General features: G+C 40.8%; 1 protein-coding gene and 1 long non-coding RNA gene across 2 annotated transcripts; one reads left to right on the top strand and one right to left on the bottom strand.

The window, feature by feature from the left end:
- The first annotated feature begins 1,103 nt into the window (after positions 1-1,103).
- LOC101165650 (matrix metalloproteinase-17) lies at positions 1,104-15,368 on the top strand. The gene is made up of 12 exons (XM_020706805.2): positions 1,104-1,925; positions 5,685-5,856; positions 6,084-6,216; positions 6,288-6,438; positions 7,681-7,789; positions 7,871-8,048; positions 8,296-8,472; positions 10,237-10,360; positions 10,777-10,850; positions 11,335-11,484; positions 11,772-12,029; positions 12,116-15,368. The coding sequence occupies exons 2-12, from the start codon at positions 5,725-5,727 to the stop codon at positions 12,490-12,492; spliced, it is 1,863 nt and encodes a 620-aa protein (XP_020562464.1). The 5' UTR covers positions 1,104-1,925; positions 5,685-5,724; the 3' UTR covers positions 12,493-15,368.
- Positions 15,369-15,822: 454 nt separating this feature from the next.
- LOC105354980 lies at positions 15,823-19,750 on the bottom strand. Its single transcript, XR_909489.2, has 4 exons — positions 18,624-19,750; positions 17,992-18,063; positions 17,789-17,920; positions 15,823-16,646 (listed from the first exon to the last, which is right to left on the bottom strand). It is a non-coding gene; the product is annotated as an uncharacterized LOC105354980 (long non-coding RNA).
- Between the last annotated feature and the right edge of the window lie 757 nt (positions 19,751-20,507).

The raw sequence follows: 20,507 nt of genomic DNA on the forward strand, positions 1-20,507 counted from the left end.
CTTTTTTATGCAGAAACTTTGGGTTTTCCCTTAGATAAGAAATCAAGCTCGATACTTGTTATTGTTCTTTTTTTAAAGAGTCTTAACTGTGATATTTGCCAGTCTTTGTGTTGCTAACTTTGCATCGGACCTCCAAGAGCTCCATCTCAACATGTCCGTCACAAATACATTTCACACTATGGAAATCTACACTCAAGAAAAAACATTTCGGCCTCCACGAATCCATCAATCTGTCGCTGAATCTGGACCAAAACTTGTCAGAAGAATCAGGTTTCCTCCAAAATCATCACATCGGTTTGACTTGTGTTCTCACCATGAGCTGATGCCCCCCCCCCGGCAGACAAAGGGAAGATGAGATGGAGGGTAATGATCCCAGTGGGACACTGGAGGAGCTAATGGGGAGAGGACTCAACAAAGACAAAAACAAGATTAGTATTGATGTGAACAAGTCAGTGCGAATATAGAACCAACGCGATGAACTCAGAGTTCATTCTTAGACCACGGACACACGCGTGAGCATGTGACGCGCGCTCAAGAACACGGGTTCCTCAAAGGGTCTTAAGCAAATGGTGTTCACATACGTAGGTCTGGTCAAAGTTAAACTAGTTTAACTTTTACACATGCTTTATGGGCGTGAAATCTGTTTGTAGAGTCAGAAAACTGTGGTAAAAACCTGCGTAGCGACAGATAATTGGAGATGTTTCAAAGCGGAAGCACAAAACCCGCTTCTACGCGCGTTTACATAGACTTTTTGTTGGACGTGGTTGCCTGAAAGCACATTTTATCTATTTTTTTTTTTTTTTTGCAAATGCCCGAGCTAGCAAGTTGTCTTTATAAGCAATGAATCGATTAAAAGTACAATAATTAATAGTAAAAAGAAAAAGAAAACAAAAACCATAAAACTAAAAATAGTAACATGACCAACAAGATAAAAAAAAATCAAAAATCATGCACACATTTATGAAGTACCGGTCTTAAAATAATCAAAATTTGTCAAATATGTTCAATTCAGTTTTATTTATATAGCCCAATATTTACAACAATAGTCGTCTCAATGGGATTCATACCGGTAATTGTATAATAAACATCAATAAAAAGAAGATAAAGTCATAGAATTCAATGGCTGATTGCCAAACCAAACTAAACAGACTAAACTGGACTTATTCTGATGTTGTCAACAGGTAAGTCCACTTCTTGCATCTTTTTCTCAGCCTTTTATCCGTCTTCATGGCGGGAAGTCAGAGGTCATCCTCCACGCTGAAGGAAGACCCCGGCAGATGTGTGACGCTCTGACAGCTGGCTCAGCAGCTTCACCGCAGAGAAGAAAGCTCCGAATCTGTTCGCCTTCATTTTTGTTTTGTTTTAATCTCCACATTAAGAGGATTGTGTTTAAAATGCAGTCATGAGAGAAGATACACATGCAGATGTTGCAGGGGCGTGCACACACACGTGTGCATGCACACACACACACAGGGTCCAAAGCCATCTCTCTGTGTAATACACACTAATCCCGACCGGGTCAAAGGAAGGATTCCTGATCCAAAGAGAGTGCTCTGCCGGGACTAATTGTTTTAATTTTAGATTTATGCTAAATATTACAGTAAATGTTAAACGGATGAGGGGGAGGGGGGGGTGCACAAACTGGAAAATGTCACATGTGAAGGAAGGACTCAAGTCCTGCAAAAGCCCCACATCTGTCATGTTGGTGTGACAGTGGGTGGGGTAGAAAATGTGTGGGGGGGTGGGGGTTAAGAACTGGGCTTTGAGGGAAGAAGCTAAAGAAAAGAAAGGACCCATCTGTTCCTGCGGCGGCAGATCAAGAGAGCGTCGGCCGGGGTCGGACGGACGGACGGAGGGAGGCGGGGGACGGGGCTCGTTTGGTGCTGCTGCTTTTGGTCGGTGTGGAGAGTTCTCCTTCCTCCAAGGTAGCTTTTGCATGCATCACATTTCTGTAGGTATCAGGCAATCCTTGGTGCAAATGCTGCAGGCACTTGAACAGCTGAACTTTACAGAAGTGTCATTTTAAGTGAACCTCTGGGCTTCTAAGGGCAGAATTCAAGGGAGGAGGTCTGCAATTGTGTGAGGCTGCACAACAAAAACTTTATCTAAATACCAGATATAACAGTTAAAAGTAAGATTATGATCAGAATGGGACATTTTGATAAGAATTTGTGTTTAACAGAGAAAGTTTTTAGGCAGTCTTTTTTGATTTTCCCTTGTGTGCTTTGATGCCGTTATTCATCTTCCATTCTTCCCCTCCATCATCTCTTGCTGTAGCTGAAATAGTAGACCTTCTAACCTAATTAAATTAGGCATCATCCCGCTGACGTGCACACACACTGACATGCGGTGGAGCAGCCAGCGATGCCCTCCCCTTTGTGTTTTATGGTAATACCCCTCCATCTTCTGATTGAATCTGGTGGATTGCTTCCCCCGCGGGAATAGAGTGACCGCTTCCCGTCAGCTTCTCCTGCTAACGACCTCCGTTTTGTTGCGTCGACATTGGATGCTGATGGTGCTGATGGTGCAGGGAGCGACCGAGGCCAGCGTCAGTTGCCTGCACAGATAAACAGGAGGTCAGCAGTGGTTTCAGTGGAGTCCATGCAAAAACATGCAAAAATTGCATTTAAACCCAAAAAAGTTGCCAAAGTTTTTAACACTCAACAGATAATAGAAGCATAAATATGTAATCAAGCATCAGGTTAATCTTAAGCATCCTACAGCACTAAGAAAACAGTGACCTAAGAAGCTAAAAAGTTCAGAAGACTTTTTAAATTTAGTTTTAAAAGTCGATGGAGCAGCTTTGATGGGGCAAAACTCCCCACATCAGAAAACAGGATCACCCCGGATTTTTCAGAACAACCAAGTCCTGAATCAGGACCAACAGAAAGACCGTGTGAGACCTTATGACTAAACAAAAGATGGCATTTGGCAGAACGTTGACGTCACCCATTGACGGTAGACGAGAACTGGACTGAGTGACTCTTCCTCCATGGTGGTCCAAGCAGGAAGTACCCACTGGCTCCAAGACGCCAAAATCCCTATGGAGAAATAAACAGCTGTCATTCTATTGGTCAGAAGAACCATTTTTGATCTGATATCTGTTTTTGTAAACATTTTCTTGATAACCCTCTTTTTTTCATTATATTTTTTTTATCAAAGTTACAAACTGACCAATTAGATGCCTCCAATAAAAGTAGGTGGAGTCTGCTGGCCCCCACATCCAACGTTCAAAACGTTTGATTGGCAGATTTCGTGTTGCCCGCATTGAAGGGGTAGGGGTGTGGCCCTCCACCAAGCTCTCTCCTGATTGGTTGGAGTGGCTGCCAGAGATGTTGACTTAGACCGACTCAGACCAACTACTGTTTACTGACGATTTCTGGTTCCAACATGGTGGCGTCCGTCAACGAAAAAATGGCGCTGAGTTGACTTCATTTGGTTGGAGCCGTAAGTAAACCCTTTTCTATGGGGGACGGTACAGTAACATAAATGTCAGACTTCCTTCTTTTTTTAAAGATATGCAGCGCTCTTGCTTTATTTTGTTTCAAGTCTGATGGGTTTATATTCAAATTTGTTCAATTATGTGTTTTCATTTCGATTTGTGATTTTAATGTAAAAAAACTCCTTAAGACATGAAGTTTCCTCACTTCCAGAAATCGACTTAGTCCCTTTAAGCAGCTTCATTTCCCTTTGATTTAACTGCACTTACAGACATTTTAGGACTTTTCCTCTTTTTACCGTGAGCATTATAAAGTGAAGTTTCACTTAGACTGTGGGATTTAGTGAAATATAACAGCTGGGCAGAACAAAGCAAAGTTTACAGCTCTGTGTGATCCACGGGTTTCACCCACCTGCCAATAAAAAAATGCCCTAAATACAAGAAAATTTGAGCAAAACTTAAATCAAAAGAACTGGTACAAAGAAAATGTTCCCGCTGATGCCGATTCAGGTAAATAACTTGAATGAAACCATGTAAAACCTTGGAAATTCAATGTTGTGCTTAATTTCTTAAATTGTGACCTTTTTAAATAAGAGTAAAGAGACATTGAGTGAGAATCCGAATTGCCTCCAGGCCCTTAAAGCTTCTCCCTGTTCCCATGAGTCGATGACAACACGAACAGTAGCCGATCATCTGCGTAGCAGCAGCGCTTAAAATATACATGACATCGGTTTTATAACCTAAAAAAGTCACGCTAAAACAAAAAGTCATGACTTACGTATAAATGTAAAGTTCTGTGCTTCAGAGCACGCCCACATGAAGAAATGTGTTTTCTCCTCCGTGCCACAGATGATAGATGGATACCAGGCCCTATCGGTCGCTATGGCTCCAACATAAATAAACACCACTAAAACTTCAAATGCTCCTACAACCTGCATCTAGTGGTCTTTTGAGGAACTGCAGCTTTTTCCTGGTTTGGATTAAATTCAGAAGTGGCCCTAAAAGCAAATCCCTGGACATGTTAGTATGTTATTCAAAAGCTCATCACTGCAGAGTTCAACTTTATTACCAATCGACCCAAATAAAATTGGCCGAATTTGTTTCTCCTCTTCAAGTAACGCAAATCGCCGTATACGTTCACATTTTCAGAAGGATGTTGTGTCTATTCCCTATGTAGTTCCTCATTGGAATAATCTAGTTTACCAGTTAGAATGGGAAAAGATCTGGAATCTACCAGCAAGTAAAAGAAATCTCCTTTAAATAAATCCATAAATTCTACCCATCAGACTATATGTGCAAAGATTCAAAAAAGACATTGATGTTCCCCGCTCCTTTTGTCAAGAACACACTGAAGATGCTGGGCATTGACTTTGGTCATTTCCTTTTTCCACTAAACTCTGGTCTAAAGTTTGTAACTTCATTTCCACGTAGCCTCAGACTTCCGTCTTTGCTTCGAACCTGTACTGGTTGGCCCCACCCACTGTCCTTCTCATTAAAAAAGGACAATTATACATCATTAATCTCATATTATTATTATGCAAAAGGCACATTCATGAATCCAAATTTACAAATCACCCCCATCATTTCTCTTTCTCTGTCAAGAAGTGATCAAACGATATATAAACACAATAAAACATTCTCACAATAAGAAAGCGATTAAAACACTCAATCTGAGCGTCAGTTTCAATGTCTTTGTAACACATAAGAATAACACCTTGGCGTGTTCTTTGCCTGTTATGGCATTTGTATTGCAGTTTTGTATTGGATCGTTGTAATCAATAAAGTTTTTTGAAGGAAGAAAAAAGTCAAATTCAGAAATGAAAGGCGGGATCTTGGCCTGGAACGTCTCACGTTTACCTTTAATCCATCGCATTTGCACTTCTGAGATTTCTGACCTTTTTTATAGAGCGACTTCTGAGGAGTTTAAGGTGGAATTTCAGATTAAAACACAAAGCAACTGAGTAGAAACTTTAAAACTGGGAATCCTGTGGTGAAAAGGTTTTTACGTGGGATTGGGCAAATTTCAAAACAACGATTTAAAAAAACTGTTTAAGCAAAAACAGAAACAGATTTGGACAAACCGTGAAAGTCGTGTCTGTGTCTGAAACGGTTCACTCCACAAAATGAGGTTTTAAATCCTCGAGGTCAACTTCTCGTTGATAAAAGGTCAACAAAGTAAACTGCTTTGCTTTCGAGCAGGGATGGAGAGTCAGCTCACACTCCAGATGTGGATTTTCATTCACAGAGAAGAATAAAGCTTTGTGTTCCAACAACATGCAGCCAAGATGAAGCTGTGGATTATTTTCCTCTTACTGAGCCATGGATTGATGAAAGCAGCCTCTTCTGCTGGTGTGACCCCAACGACCTCTTCTGAGGCGAGGCCGAAGCCCACTGAAGATGGCAGCACCATGCTGGTGGTAAATAGAAACGTTTAAATCAAGGGGATGAATGAAAACTTTCAGATTTTATTCCCACTATTTTTTAGTCATTTGTGGAGACAAATGTGCACAAATTTAATGAATGTGAGTTTAAAAATGCCATTTAAAGCTAACAAAATTAGCCTCACTGATTACACTTGATCGTGTTTTTCTTGAGAGAATTAATGTTGAGGAAAAAACACTTTCATTGACTTCCTGTTTTGCAGAACTGGTTGACAAAGTATGGCTACCTGCCACCTTCAGACCCTTCCACAGGTCAGCTGCAGGCCTGGACAGCTGTCACTAAGGCCCTCAGAGCCATGCAGAAGTTTGCAGGCCTCAAAGACACTGGAGTTTTAGGTAAAAGACACCGATTTCGTCACACTGCCCTCTGCGTTTGATGTTTGGCATCTGACAGACTTTGCTTATAGATGAAGAAACCGTGGCGCTGATGAAAAGTCCACGTTGTTCTCTCCCTGATGAGGAGGAGTCATTGAAATCGTCGGCTCACGAAGAGGGAAAAGAGGCCAGGAGGAAGAGGAGTACGGTCTCAATGTGGACCCGCAGGAACATTAACTGGAGGTTTTGAAAAAGCTCTTCATCTTCACTGTAGATGCCATTTGTTATTCACTTATGTGATTCTTGCGCCAAAGTATTTACATCTCACAAAGGTTCCTCTCAATTTTTCTTTCCACCTTAAGGAGGTTAAGACAAAATAGTTTACTGTTAATGATCCACTCCAATCCAGTTAAAATGATGTTTGTGTTGTTTTTCCAGGCATTTTTCTCATGATGGAGGACACATGTAAAGACAATTAAGCATTTATTTTCCCCCCACTAAAATTCATTTGGAACAAGCTTGTATTTAGGTGCTATCAGCGAGCTACGAGCTCCCTGCTCCGCTCCATTCTGATGCATCTACTTGCAGACAAATAAACGTCTTTATTTCCCTGTCTAAACTGGAATCGGGCTCACAACTGTACGGCTGGAAAGCTCTCATATCGATCCCCATTTTTGTTCCACCGCTAATTTTAGGTTGGGGGTATGAAGGGATGATTACAGTGGGGCTTTAAGTTCCAAAATCCCTCACTTGAGGAATGAAATGACCAGTGTTTGAGCTGAAATGGCAAATAGTTTAACAACATTTTTGCTTTTTGGTCAAATAAATCAAATTATTGGTTGTTTAGTAATTAAAGTCACTTTTCAATCATCTTTGGATCTATTTTTTAATTATGATCATGACGTTTTCTAGGACAAAGTTTCTGCAGAGCGGCAGTAGTTCATTAGAAATTCCCATCTGAGTTGTGACCCCCCCTCCCCTTCCAGTTGCTGAGAGCTCTCTGTTTACCTGATCTCCCACTATCATCCAGCCCCTCACACCCCTACATGAACATTACCAGTGCAATAAAAATGGGGAGCTATCCAGTTGTACAGTTCAGATCCAGATTCCTGCTCAGACGAGGAAAACAAAGACGTTAATGGATCTATTTGTCTGACAGTGGATGCATCAGAATGGAGCGGGGCAGGGAGTTTATGGCAGCGTGCATTTTCTTCGTCACAAATACGATCTTTTTTAAAGGGTATTTGTTTTATCTGCTCCTGATTCACAACAATTTGAACAAAAAAATACTCAGAAATGCCATTTCATTTTTAATTTTCTTTATATATATCCTGATTTATCAGAAAAATGCCACTAGAACGTGTTAAAGAACACCATTTTCATCTGAGTGGGTCTTTAAAAAGTTGCTGACATCACCAAACCTGCTCGTCTAAGTCTCCATCGTTGCATTTTTGGACCCACTGAGCACCTTTCCTTGATTCTCAGGGTCCAGTCTTATCCCTCCTCTTCTCATCTGTCCCGTGAGATGATTCGCTCGCTGGTCTTCTATGCTCTCAGAGTGTGGGCGGATCCCATCCCCCTGGAGTTTCATGAGGTCGGCACATTGGTTTGCTGCTGCCCGATTGGATCAGAGAGGCTGCAGAAGAACTCAGCGGGTGTGCTACTGTCTCTCCAGGTGGGCAGTCCAGAGTCAGCTGACCTGCAGGTGGACTTCCTCCATGGTTACCACGGGGACAGCTATCCCTTTGATGGGGCAGGGGGTGCGGTCGGCCACGCGTTCTTCCCTTCAGACCCCGCCCGGGCGGGCGGGGTCCACCTGGATTCAGAGGAGCAGTGGGTTTTCAGGCAACCAGGTGGAGAAAACATTGTCTGTCCTACGTCATGCTGGTTCTTGGGAAATATTTTCAAAATAAAGTCAACATTTCTTTTTAACTGGAATTGGGACAAACTAGAACAAAATGGTTTTTTTGGACAACTTTGGGTTTTTGCTCAACAACACCCTCCGTGCTCTGAAAAAAAGTAAAAATGTCTGTCACAAAACGTTGAAAAAACACGTTCACTGACTGATCTTTCGTTTTCCTCCTCTCTGTTCCTGCCCAGACTCAGAGGGAACCGACCTGTTCACGGTTCTGATCCATGAGTTTGGCCATGCTCTGGGCCTGACTCATTCGTCCTCCAGGCACTCTGTGATGCGGCCGTATTACCAAGGCCCTGCAGGAGATCCCCTTCACTACCGCCTGGGACACCAGGATCTGGAGTACATCACCCAGCTCTACGGTCAGACCCTCACTGAAAACATTCGTCTACCACAACTGACACCTCCGTAGATTTAGAGTACGGTTTTGAGGTAACACGCACCAAACTTTATTTGAACGTCATCAGCCAAGAGACGAGGGAAAACGGAATTCGCCCTTGAAACCGGCTCAAAGGAAAAGCAGGATGCTGCAGTGTGTAGAGTAATTGTGGACAGCTGTGACTTTGTTGACTGCTTGACCTCTGGCATGTTGTTGAGGAAGTGCAGACGGACAGATTTAGCTGTTAGGACGATCAAAAGAAGAAAGATCTTTGATGAAAGACGTGAATGCATCATTTTGCATTTGCATAATGGCGTGCCAGCATGACAGTCAGGCAGCTGTGTGCTTGGAAGCATCCATCCAGAGGAATTATTGGATCCAGTTTTTTTTATTTGGAACAAGCCTAATAACCAGTTCTTGTTCAGCTAGAGCCTCTATAGCTTTGCTTCAAGAAGAGCCTTCATGAGATTTATTATTTTGAATATTTCTCATAAAATGTTCGACTTTGACTTGTTCTAAAAATTCAACAAAGTTTCAGTCCTAACTGACCAATACGGGTGGCAATTGGTGAAAAATGGGCAAACCTGTATGGGGCACCCAGATGGACTATTCATGCACATTTTTTTTTACTACGGACAGGTTGTGATGACACCTGTACAACAGTCCTGTTGACTGCGCCCGGCGCCCGTTAGTACTGTTCACGTGATACGTGTGCACTCCTTGCTGCAGCCTGACTGTTAGAAATGAAGACATTAGACAATCAGAATGTCGTTTCTGTGGGCGTCCAGCGGGCACTAATAGATCACATGCACACTCCATGCGTGCAGCATTCAATACTGTCACCTTACTAACCTTACTCTGCGACGGCATCGCCCTTACTTCATAAGTGCGTGCACACACCTTCTAGGGACCTGGAAAACCCAAAAACCCACAGCACTCGTACAGGTGGACGTGACGAAGATTTAAAGTGTTGTTCTTCCTTATCCCATTTTGACTCTGTACATTTGTTCTGAGAGGGTCAGCCCCTATGATGTCAGGGGAACTTGAGCTGTGATGGGTTAGTCAGATCACAGGGAGCATAAAAATGAAGTGAAACTTTTCCAGCTTTGTGATTTCTGTAAACACCTGACACAAAAAAAAAGTCTAGAGTATAATGAAAGCAGCCATCTCTGTCTTATATAAGGACCAAGAAAAAATGTTTTAGCTGAAAATTATTCAGATGATTTTTTTTGCAACAGCTCTTTGGTATCTTAGATTGCACAGACAGACGAAACCTTCGTACAGCATCTGTGATTATGTGCTGGAAAAGTAAACTGCATCCACTGCTGATCAACCTAAATATGCTTTGGAAGGAAATAAATCCGTGCTGCTCTTTACAGCCAAACCCATATGACAAAACAACCGATGAAAACGTATTTTAACTCTGGTAAATAGATAAATGCATCAATCTTCCACAATCAGCCATTTGTAGCTGACCTGACTTATCCTGCCTCCTGTACCCATACAGTTACAGGTATCATCCTCCAGCCCAGAAGCTGCTGCAAAAATACTCAAAACCTTTCAATCCTGACTTCATAGATCATTTTTTATTCAAAAACACGAAATAAAAGTCTCACTAAGAAACAAATGATTCTGGATCTATTTAAAATGAATAAATAAGTCAGAATGCAGACCTCTCTAAAATGACTCTTCTGTTGTTCCAAAGAGCATTTCAAGTATTTTTTCTCCTGTGTGTTTCCTGGTTTAGGGAGACGGAATCAGCCGCTCGCTTCGGAAACTCCTCGCCTCACAGCAGACCCTCAGCTGCGCCACAGGAGCAACCCTCCTCACCATCCTCACCATCATCATCATCATCATCATCACAGACATGGGTACGACCAAAAGAAAACCAAATGTGTCTGGAAAGAGTTCAGTGGATTCATTGCAGATTTGAAACATTTGTGAAATAGAAGCTCTTGAACTTTTTCAAAGCAAACTTCAAACCTTTAGAGTTTGATGTAAACTTGTTTTCATAAAAGTCAACATTCAAGTTCAGAGAAAACAGAATAATTCAAGTATGATTTAACGCCACAGAACTATAATTATAGCGTTCATCTTTCAGAAAGTCATAATAGATTTCAACTAGGCCAATTTATTTTTTATTATATAATTAGACGGGAAAACATTTTGTTATTTTGTACAAGTCAGATAATTACAGTGGTTCATATTAGTTTTATCAATCATCCACTTTACTTTTCATCTTATTTTTTATGTAATTAATCTTGCATACCTCCCTTTGTCCCCCCAGTCCTTCCATAGACCGCTGTAACACCAGTTTTGATGCCGTGGCAAAGATCAGAGGAGAAACTTTCTTCTTCAAAGGTTTGTAACTTAAAGACCCAGTTCAATGAATGTGCAGTTTTTTGTTTGTTTTAACATGTTCTTGTGGCATTTTTCTTATGTTGGAGGACATTTATAAAGAAAAATAAGCTTAAAAATGCATTTCTGAGTATTTCTTTATTTAAATCAGTGTAAATCAGGACCAGACGAAGTAATGCATTTTGAAAATGAGCATATTTGTGTAAAAAATATGGTGGGAGGGCCACAAGCTCTGATCTCTCAGCAATGAGGAGGGAAAGTGGGGGCGGGGTTGCCCACAGCTCAGAGGTGAATTTCTAATGAACTCCTGCTGTTTTTTTGGCTAAAAGTGGCACAATCATAATTAAAAGACCACTGGGAACAGTTTGAAAATAGATCAAAGGATGATCGGAGCGGGATTTTAACAGAAAAGTCTAAACAAAAAGATTTCTTTCCAAAAAATCTGCTTAACCTACACCTACACTTCTCCATACTCTTCATCCTCCAGGTCTGACCATGTGGCGAGTCAACAGTGGGGGGTTGGTGTCGAGGCGGGGGTCTTCGGTCAGGAGGCTGTGGAGGGCACTGCCGCCTGACCTGCCCCAGCTTGAGGCGGTGCTAGAGAGGCCTTCTGACAACGCCATCCTCTTCATCAGTGGTGAAAATCCAAACTAATGAATTTGTTTCACAAATGCCCTCAAGCCAACGCCAAAAAAATCACAAAAACCCTAAAACCAGGACAAGCTTTTCAGCTGAAACCCAAAGAAAGACGAACTAGTTTATCTGTCAGCAGTAGGGCAGAGATTCAGGGCAAAAGGAAAAAGCAGCTTTGACTTTTGTGAGGCCAGCTCCACCACAAAGTCACATCTCAAAGTGTCACAGATTTTTGATCAATCCGACTGTTTCAGCCTCATCACCTCAGAACTTCTCCGCCTTTTCATGCAGGCTCGCAGTTATGGCTGTTCAGAGACCTGTCCCTGCAGGATGGCTACCCCCAGCCCCTGCCTCACCTCGGGATGGGGGTCAGTTTGCCGAGAGGAGACGGGGAGGATAAAGAAGAAAAGGAACCTCAGAGGTGGGGTTTGCAATGGGACACAGAGGAGGGACCGGTGTGGGGAAAGCTAGGAGACGGACAGAAGCAAGAAGACGTGTGGTCTCAGCTGATCCAGGAGGGCGTAAACGGCATCACCACAGACAGTGACGGTAAGCTCCTCCTCCATTTGGAGTTTTCTACAAGCCAACGGAAAAGACAACAGATATTCATGGAGAGACTTTCTCCGCCTTTCTAGGCTCCATCTACATCTTTAAAGAAGATTCCTACTGGAAGTTCAAGTCTCCAGGTTCTGCGCCTCTGCAGGGATACCCACGATCCTCTGCTGCGGACTGGCTGGACTGCGCGGACGCTTCACCCCTACCCAGTGTGGGTGACATCTCCCTCGTGTCGCCTGCGGGAAGGCAGGAGCTCAGGGAGCGACGAAGGGACGAGGAAAAGGAGGAGGAAGCTGTCAGAAGAAGAAACAGACACGAACATGAACCCAAATACAGACAGGACGCCGCGCTGTACAGCTGGACGCAGTGCACGTGCCAAAGTGGAGCTCTGAGTCACAGCAGCGGACCATTGACTTGTGTCTATCTCCTCACGACATGGATACTTTTGAATTTCTAAAGGCATTTCTTCATCTAAAAGCCCCCATGGATGGAAATGAAGCATCGGTTAATTTATGGTTTTACCGAATGCTAGCCTGCTGATTGATTTGTCTCCTTTTTGGAAAGGGAGTCACCTTCACTCAAACTGATAAAAAACAAAGGAAGGAATCTGAAACCAGAAATGGCACAGTCTTGAGTTTACACCTGTTCCAATAGTTACTTTTGCTGGTGCTTTTTCTTTTTAATAATTTCAGTGAGAATGTAAAAAGACTGAGGACTGGAAACATTTGGTTCACTTTAGGTGAACCAGAGTTGGTTTCCCCCGATAATATGGAACACATTTTCAGCTTAAATACACCCAAGCAGACCCTGATCCTGGATCAGGAAACACACTCTGACACATCTTTGGAAGTGGTTCGTTTCTAATCGGACTGAGCTTTTTGGTTTGTTCTGGGATTCCTCAGTCTGAATGGTCTCTGTGCTCGGGGCGGAACAACTGGACCAAAACGGCTGCCGTGTACGCAACGTAGACAGAGTATTGCAGCAACGATGAGACTCAGCAACTCCTTGAAATGTGGTCGGATGAATGCAGGCTCAATAAAACAACTTTTAACGCGACACAAATTGCTTCTCGACAACCTATATATCATAAACCCTTATCAGTGTTCCTTCTTTGACGTCTCCTCAGTAACCGCCCTGCAGCACATGTTGATATACGTTCAGAATCTAAAGTTTAAATAAGTGAACTACCCCAGCAAGGATTGGAAAGTGGAGGACTTCCGTTATTCTTTCTCTTGCTGCTTTGCCCCGCCCCTCGTAATGCCTGGCCAATGACTTGAGAGATCTTGAGTCACATGGTTTTGTTTACAAGCTTGTCTTGGGAATCTTGAAAAGAAAATCAATGGAAACATGTTCTGGCATTTCTATTAAACAAGAAATCTTAAAAGGAAAATATCAAAATCTAGAAACCAGGAGTTCCAAATAAGCACTGAAAATGGGAAAATAAGCTCAAAAAGCAAGTGTTCGATAAAATTACTTCAAATTAAACGTCGTACAACCCAATTTTCTTGCTAGTCTCAGCAGATGGTTTGTATCATGTGTGTTCATTTTGTGAGAGAGACAAAATACAAGTGTATTACCTGGAAATGACTCATTTTAGAGCAAAATGTGAACAAAATGAGAATCTTAGTACAAGTTGGCCCATCTTCATAAATCTTAATAAAATCTAAAACTAGTACTTAGAATATAAATGTACATTTTTGCTACCCAAATATTGATGATAAATCCCAGTTTAGCTTGTCAACATTTACTGAACCTCAAAATAATAATGAACCAAACATTACAGTGCAATTTAAGTAATTTTTCTTAGTTTAAAATGAAGCTTTTTCTATTTTCAAGAGTTTGGACCAAAAATATTTTGACTCATTTTAATAATAATTTCCTTGTTTCTAGATCTTCACTCTTAATGAGAAAAAAAGTTCTGAAAAAAGCTTGGAAAGGTGTGAAAACAACTTAAAACCTGGTAAAAAAAATAATAATCTTGAATGTCTAAAAACAAGGTTTTAAATCTTTGCAAGCATCAATAGTTCTCTGTGGTCATATAGATATGAAAAAAAACTGAATGTGGTTAAAATTTGTAATTTTCTTTATGTGTAAAGTTTTTTTTTCTTTTTGAGAGATAACAATCTGAGACCGTGATGTTACATCAATCCCTCCACTTACTCCTAACACCTTCTTCCTACAGGTGGCTTTTTGTGCCTCCTGTGTAATCTCTTTCAGACTTTTATTTTGAAGTGCACTGCATCTGTAAAGAGCCAGGAGAGAACAAATTCAGTTGTGTTTGTTGTGTTTTGTTTGCTAATATACTAGTAAAATGTATTTTAAAAACAAAAACTTTACGGAACAATAAAGAGAAAAAACACATAATGAGGAGACAGTGAAACTCAGCTGCTTGCCTTCTATGTGACAAAAGTAGTTTAATTCTTTAGGAGGTAAAATATGCTCCACTTGGCTGTGACAGCTCCTGGTTGAACAACATCCCTTGTTTTGCACAGCTTTTGGAGTTTTTTTGTTTTGTTTTTAGCTCCCACATCCACTCCCTAAAATAAAATGAATGAATTAGGAAGACATCACAGAAAATGTTTCCACACTTTAGACTGGAATGATGGCTAGATCATTTTTTTTGCTGTGTTGCCCGCTGTCATGGGATTTTTTGTTATCCTGAAAATAAAACTACCGTGCCTCCAACGAAATGGTATTTTCCAAATCAATTAAACGTCATTTTATTTTATTTTAAACGGATTTTATAATGGTTTAAGTCAATTGAATTTGATTTGATTACCAGCTTGCCTCAGACAGATAAATCTGAATGGATTCATCGTTACACCCCCATTAGCTCTATTGTATCTACGCTTAAGTTCAACCTCTCAGTTGAATATCTGACAAAGTAAAATACGACTAAGGCCGTGTCCCAATTCACTCTAACACCTAAAAATGTATTTGGTGCCGGACTTAAATCCAAATCGGACACATGGTCTCTACATTTTTTTAGACGCCAAATGTGGCACCACCAATTTGTCGAAGTGAAATCCTAATAATAGTTATGTAGACCATGAATCCACAATGTTTTGATGTTAAAATTTGGATAATTTCTAAAAAGTTTGTTTTTTCAAATGACAAACACAATGCATTGTGGTCCATATCCACCAACGTAGTGAGAATTTATGCACAGAGGTTGTGTCCAAATTCCTTCCCTACTCACTATATAGTGCACTCTGTAGTGCGTTCGTCATTTTGTAGTGCTGTCCGAATCAATTCCAAAATCCAGTGCCCTAGAAATTTCCTAGAAGTCTCTGCGGAAAACCTGTGTGCATCGATGCTCACTACATTGGCTGATACAGACCACAATGCATTTCGTCTGAACGGCTTTTGCCAAAAAAAATTTTTTTTTTGACAAACCATCAACATTTGCATCTTTAGAAGACAGTGGATTCATTAATAATCGTCGCAAAACGCTCATATTAATTGGATTTAAACTTTGTAAAATCGATGACGTCATATCCGCCGTTTAAAAAAAAAAGTACTGAGCGTGGTGTCTGAATTGCTTTTAAAATCCAGGGCACTAGATAGTCCCACACTATGTAGTTTTTTCGTAGTTAGGGGTTAGGGTTGGGAATTCTGACACAGCCACTGTTTGTTTGTTTTTTTGCAGAGACTTCTGGGAAATTTCCAGGGCATTTGATTTTGGAATTGTACATTTGGACAGGATGAAAAAAAAAAAAAAGGCAACGTAGTGCACTAACCGGGAAGGAATGACTAAATTCAGAAAAAGTGCAAAACAGCAAAAGAATTGATTTAAACATAACTTTATTGGTATGGCAAATAAAAAGAAGTTGACACGGGTTAATAAATAGTACATTTCAGAAAAATAAATACTAACATTGTTTGACAAAAAACTGGGTTACATTCAGGGTGGAGTGTGCAGTTTGAGTTTGACAATAAAGTTGCAGTTTGCTCCAAAATATAACATCTTTACAAAAAAAAGAAAAGAAAAAAAACTCAACATAGATCAAAAGACAGTTTAAATGAGGAACGCATTGATAAATTAAATAAATAACAGGCAAACAATCACATTTCATTGTAAACATCGGTGAGTTGAATTTGACCAATGTACCATCAAACTGACATAGTGTTTAATATTTATCTTTTTGGGGACAAATCTTGATGTATTTGATCATTTCTGGATGAAACGGCTGCAGATCAATTATTTTTCTTCTTGAACAGAAGAAACGAATGAGTTCAGTTTGGTTTAGAGAGAGCAAAAATGCTGACATATTTAGGTTTGAAACACAAGATTCTACTGGATTAAAAAAACTAAAGCACAACAGGTGAAATAGACAGTTTGATAATAGATTATTCAATCTAAGATTAGATATTTTTCAGTGAACAAAAGTCATAAATAAGAATGTAAATACGCTGCTTTGTTCCAGATGGAGCACTGGAAGCGGTTTCCTGAGTTTAGGGTCGTGCAACAATCACACAAAGTTCTGATCTCAGGATTTAGGAAAAGGCTTTTACTGCATTGTATTTTTGGAATGTGTGTTCCAGAACCTCGTGGAGTGCATACGGTGAGATGATGGGCTGAAGTTTATCCTCAGATTTACACAGCTCTGTCTGAAAAGAAAAGAAAAGAAAAGAAACACAGCAGGTGTTAAAAATGAAAAAAAGAAAACATGTTCTGGTAATAATGGACAGTGAAGACTTTGATTTTTCAGTGCCAAATATTTTAGATGACAGGATTAGATTTTTGTACTACAGTTTGTTTTCAGAGGTGTTAATAAAAGATAATAAAAATGTTAAGTTTGTCACAAAACCTTCTTTTTTAGACATAATATAATGTATTTGCAATCCTTTCCTAGTCAGTAGTTTAATAAATAGTTTAATAAATAGGCGTTCTTGTTATCAATATAACTAGTGTATTGCAATATCTTGATTTTTATTTTTAAAATTTGAATGTGTTTTGATGCCATGTCAGTTTAATGTAAAGCACCTTGACTAATACGAGTTGAAAAAGTGTTATACAAATAAAGTTTGATTTGATTTTAAAACAATATTTATTATATTTTCAATTGTCTAGATAGATTGATAGTTGTAGTCTGCATTTATAAACTCAAACGCTCTGAAATGAAGATTTTACTGCCGTCTAGTGTTTGATGCATATACTACACTGAACCCTAGCAAAGATTTCTAACCTTGTTTTTAGACATTCAGGATATTTTACCACTTTTTAACTTGTTCTAACTCTACAGCTTTATAAGCTGCTCTCAAAATCAGCACAGTTGAGAATTTTCAGTCTCATTAAGAGTTCGGATCAAAAAATGAGGAGATTATTAATAAAGTGAACAAGATTTTGTTCACATTTTGTTTTGAAATGAGTAATTTCCACCTTTTACAATCGTCTTTTTGTCACCGTAATGGAAAGAAATGACAATTAAGTACATAGAATCGTGAAAAAAAATTAGCTTACAACTAATAGACTGTATGAAATTTCTTTAAAGTAATTCTATCTTTTTCAATGCTTGTTTTTCTGGATTTTGACATTGTCTTAGATTTCTTGTTAACTAAAAAATTCTTGCTGCACGGACAAAGAATTTTACGACTTTTTAGTGATTTTTTATTCTCAAGATTTGTGTTCTTTTGCTATTAAGCCACGTATTTCACAGAACACAGGAGCAGTCGGAAAATCCTTCCTGGTTCAGGATACAGGCGGGCAAAAATAACAGAGGGGCATTATCAGATTCTTGCGTTTTACTTACTGGGAGGATGGAATTATTCAATTTCCTTTCCAGATGATCAAAATTGAGATGATCCGTCTTGCAGGATCCTGTAGGTTTTTCCAGGAGATTCTTGTAAGACTCGAGACCGGCCGTGAAGTACCTTATGCAAACCTGTGGAAGGAGGAAAACAAGCTCACAAACTCATCAGCTTCACGGGAAGTCACTAAGGAAGCATGACCTACCTGTGTTTGGTTGTTTTCTGTCTGAAGTACTTTAAATTCCTTGGTAAGGTTGAGAAAATGGCACCCGTTGTTCTGTTGAAGCAGACAATGCACTCATAAGTACCTCACATTGGCTCAACTGAAGTAAGCGCAGAGCGTAGAGGAAGTGGTAAAGCTATCATGATGATGACGATGTGTGTGCAAACAGAGCAACCAAGACCCAGTTTGTAAAAGATTAACTGTTTTTATCCTCAAAAGGGACAAAGAATTGTTTAGCTCTCTACCCTCAAAATATCGCATTTTTGAGGAATGTCAATACTACGTTTATGAAATGGTAAACTTGGACTCAGTGCTCTTTGAAATTAGGAAAAAGAATGACTCGAACTAATTTGTGGCTGCAAAAATGTGGTATGTTTAGCTTTCAAACCACTAATATTGGATAACGATAAAGCTATAGGATGGATTATTGAACTGCAGTTGCTGATCAGCTCATATCCGTGTAGAAAAAAGAGCATCAATATGTATTTTGGAGAGAATTTTTACAGATTGACAAAGCGGTAAAAAGGTTGCTGTGAGTGCCCAAAAAACAGCCATAATCTAACCACTGTTATTCACTAAAGTAATAAAGAAAATGGATAAGATGCCAAACTTACAGGGATGTCATCCGAGCTGCAGTCTGGTGTGCACTTCTGCAAAGAAATAAAAAATAAAAATAAAGTTAAACACTTCACAAAAAAGCAACATGTTTAGCTAAAAACACCAGCTGAGTGTTGCATGCAGACGCTGCAGAAAGACACAATAAACGGCTTGAACAGTTTTATCTACCAATCTGTTTGAACCCACACACTGTCATCACTTGTCTGGTGACTGTCATGTCAGTCAGAAAGCTGCTTCTACAGCAGCGTTTGGCGTTGAAAATCACAAACAACTCATTAAAAATCACAAAATGTTGAGTTTAACCAGACAAGTTTCTATTTCACGAATTGCAGAAAAGAGTAATTCATGTCGCAACACAATCGCCTTTCACAAAAGTGAAACCAAAATGGGTGTGCTTTGGCACAATGTGATCATTTCTTACCTTTAATGTTTCTCCTAATTGTTTGATCTGAATCCACAACTCATGGTCAAAAATAGGAGCGCTGGACGAGGTGTGAAGGAAAACCAGCAGCAGTGGGAGCAGCATCCATGCAGAGGAGGAGGAGGAGGAGGAGGAAGACGATGAGTTTGCCATGGTGGATGGACAGGTTCAGGTTTCTCTGAATTGACAGATGCGAGCAAAAGCTTCTTCTGGGCTTTAAAAGATTCTGCTGCAAAGATCCAATTGTCCCCAGCACTTGAAGAAAGCCTAGTGTGGTGAAGTCTCTCTTGCTGCTTTGTCTCCCTCCTTTTATAGGGCAGCAATTTTTGAGGCACCTACTCTGGACCTTTCCTGGGGAATCCCAAGACATGTTGTCCATTTTTCTACGGGTTTCATTCAGAATCTTCCCACGCAGGATGTCCTTACTCAACAGGTCCCTTGACACTATGGCAAGTGTGCTATGATGCGAGCCACATATCAGTTCATCTGACTTCTTATGACTGTGGCGGTATTTCCTCGACTCTTCGAAAGACCTGACCGTCACCTCACATGGGGAAAAAAAAAGTTTCTGCAGCAGTCTTACAGCTGTGGGCGGGTCCCAGGTAATCCAGATAGGTGAAAATGCCGACTTCTTTCAACTGGACGGAAACCCTAAATCTTCAGACACATGCTTACACACACAAACATGAAAGGTCACAGTTCAACAGTGAAAATGAATCTTTTCAAACTTGTTTCAAACTACAAAGACAAACGGATCCTTTGTTGAAATGAGCGCAGGAACCCTGAACCCCTACGCCTCTAGTGAGGATCTTTGCAATGCAGGCAAAACTTGATCAAAATTCTAGAAATGTCAAACAAACACAATTTCGTGACTTCTAGGGGGGGTGCTTGGACATCACTGCCAGCAAGCAGCAGATGTCCTCCTAGCACCCTACCCGCCAATTTTAACCGCACCTTAGACATTTAGGGCCCCTTGGTGGGGAGGGTGAGGGGACGTCACTGTGAGTAATCAGGAGATGTCCCCTTAGTGCCCTACCCGCCAATTTTAACTGCACCCCCCTTAGTATACACACCCCTCCCCCCTCAATATATACATCCCAACATAACCACACACACACATGCACACACACACCCTCTCAAACACACGCACACACATTTTGCAAGGAAGGTGGGACCTAGGACCATCTGTCCCTTACCCCTTCCCTGGTGGGGGGTACGGGGCCCTTGGCAACGGCGGCCGTATCCCTTGGGTGCCGGTTTCCTGGGCCCGACGGAGCTCTCTCCATGCAGGGAGGGGGTCACATTACACCTGAGCCGGGGGTGTGTGTGTCCCTGGGGGGTAGGTTCGGGTAATGCCCCTAAGCGCTGGGCCCCGTCAAATTTCCAACTGTGGCCGAGCCTGGTCAGGCCATGTTTACAACACCCCTTGTGGGCCCCTTTTTTCCCCGGGGTGCCCCCC

This window comes from Oryzias latipes, chromosome 10 (assembly GCF_002234675.1).
Source record: "Oryzias latipes chromosome 10, ASM223467v1".
Taxonomy (NCBI): domain Eukaryota; kingdom Metazoa; phylum Chordata; class Actinopteri; order Beloniformes; family Adrianichthyidae; genus Oryzias; species Oryzias latipes.

What these genes read in the sequence shown, in the direction of transcription:
- LOC101165650 (XM_020706805.2), top strand. Translation starts at nt 5,725, where the DNA reads ATGAAGCTGTGGATTATTTTCCTCTTACTGAGCCATGGATTGATGAAA. An exon ending in ATGGCAGCACCATGCTGGTG is followed by an intron (nt 5,857 to 6,083) that starts GTAAATAGAAAC and finishes CCTGTTTTGCAG; the next exon opens with AACTGGTTGACAAAGTATGG. An exon ending in CATCACCACAGACAGTGACG is followed by an intron (nt 12,030 to 12,115) that starts GTAAGCTCCTCC and finishes CCGCCTTTCTAG; the next exon opens with GCTCCATCTACATCTTTAAA.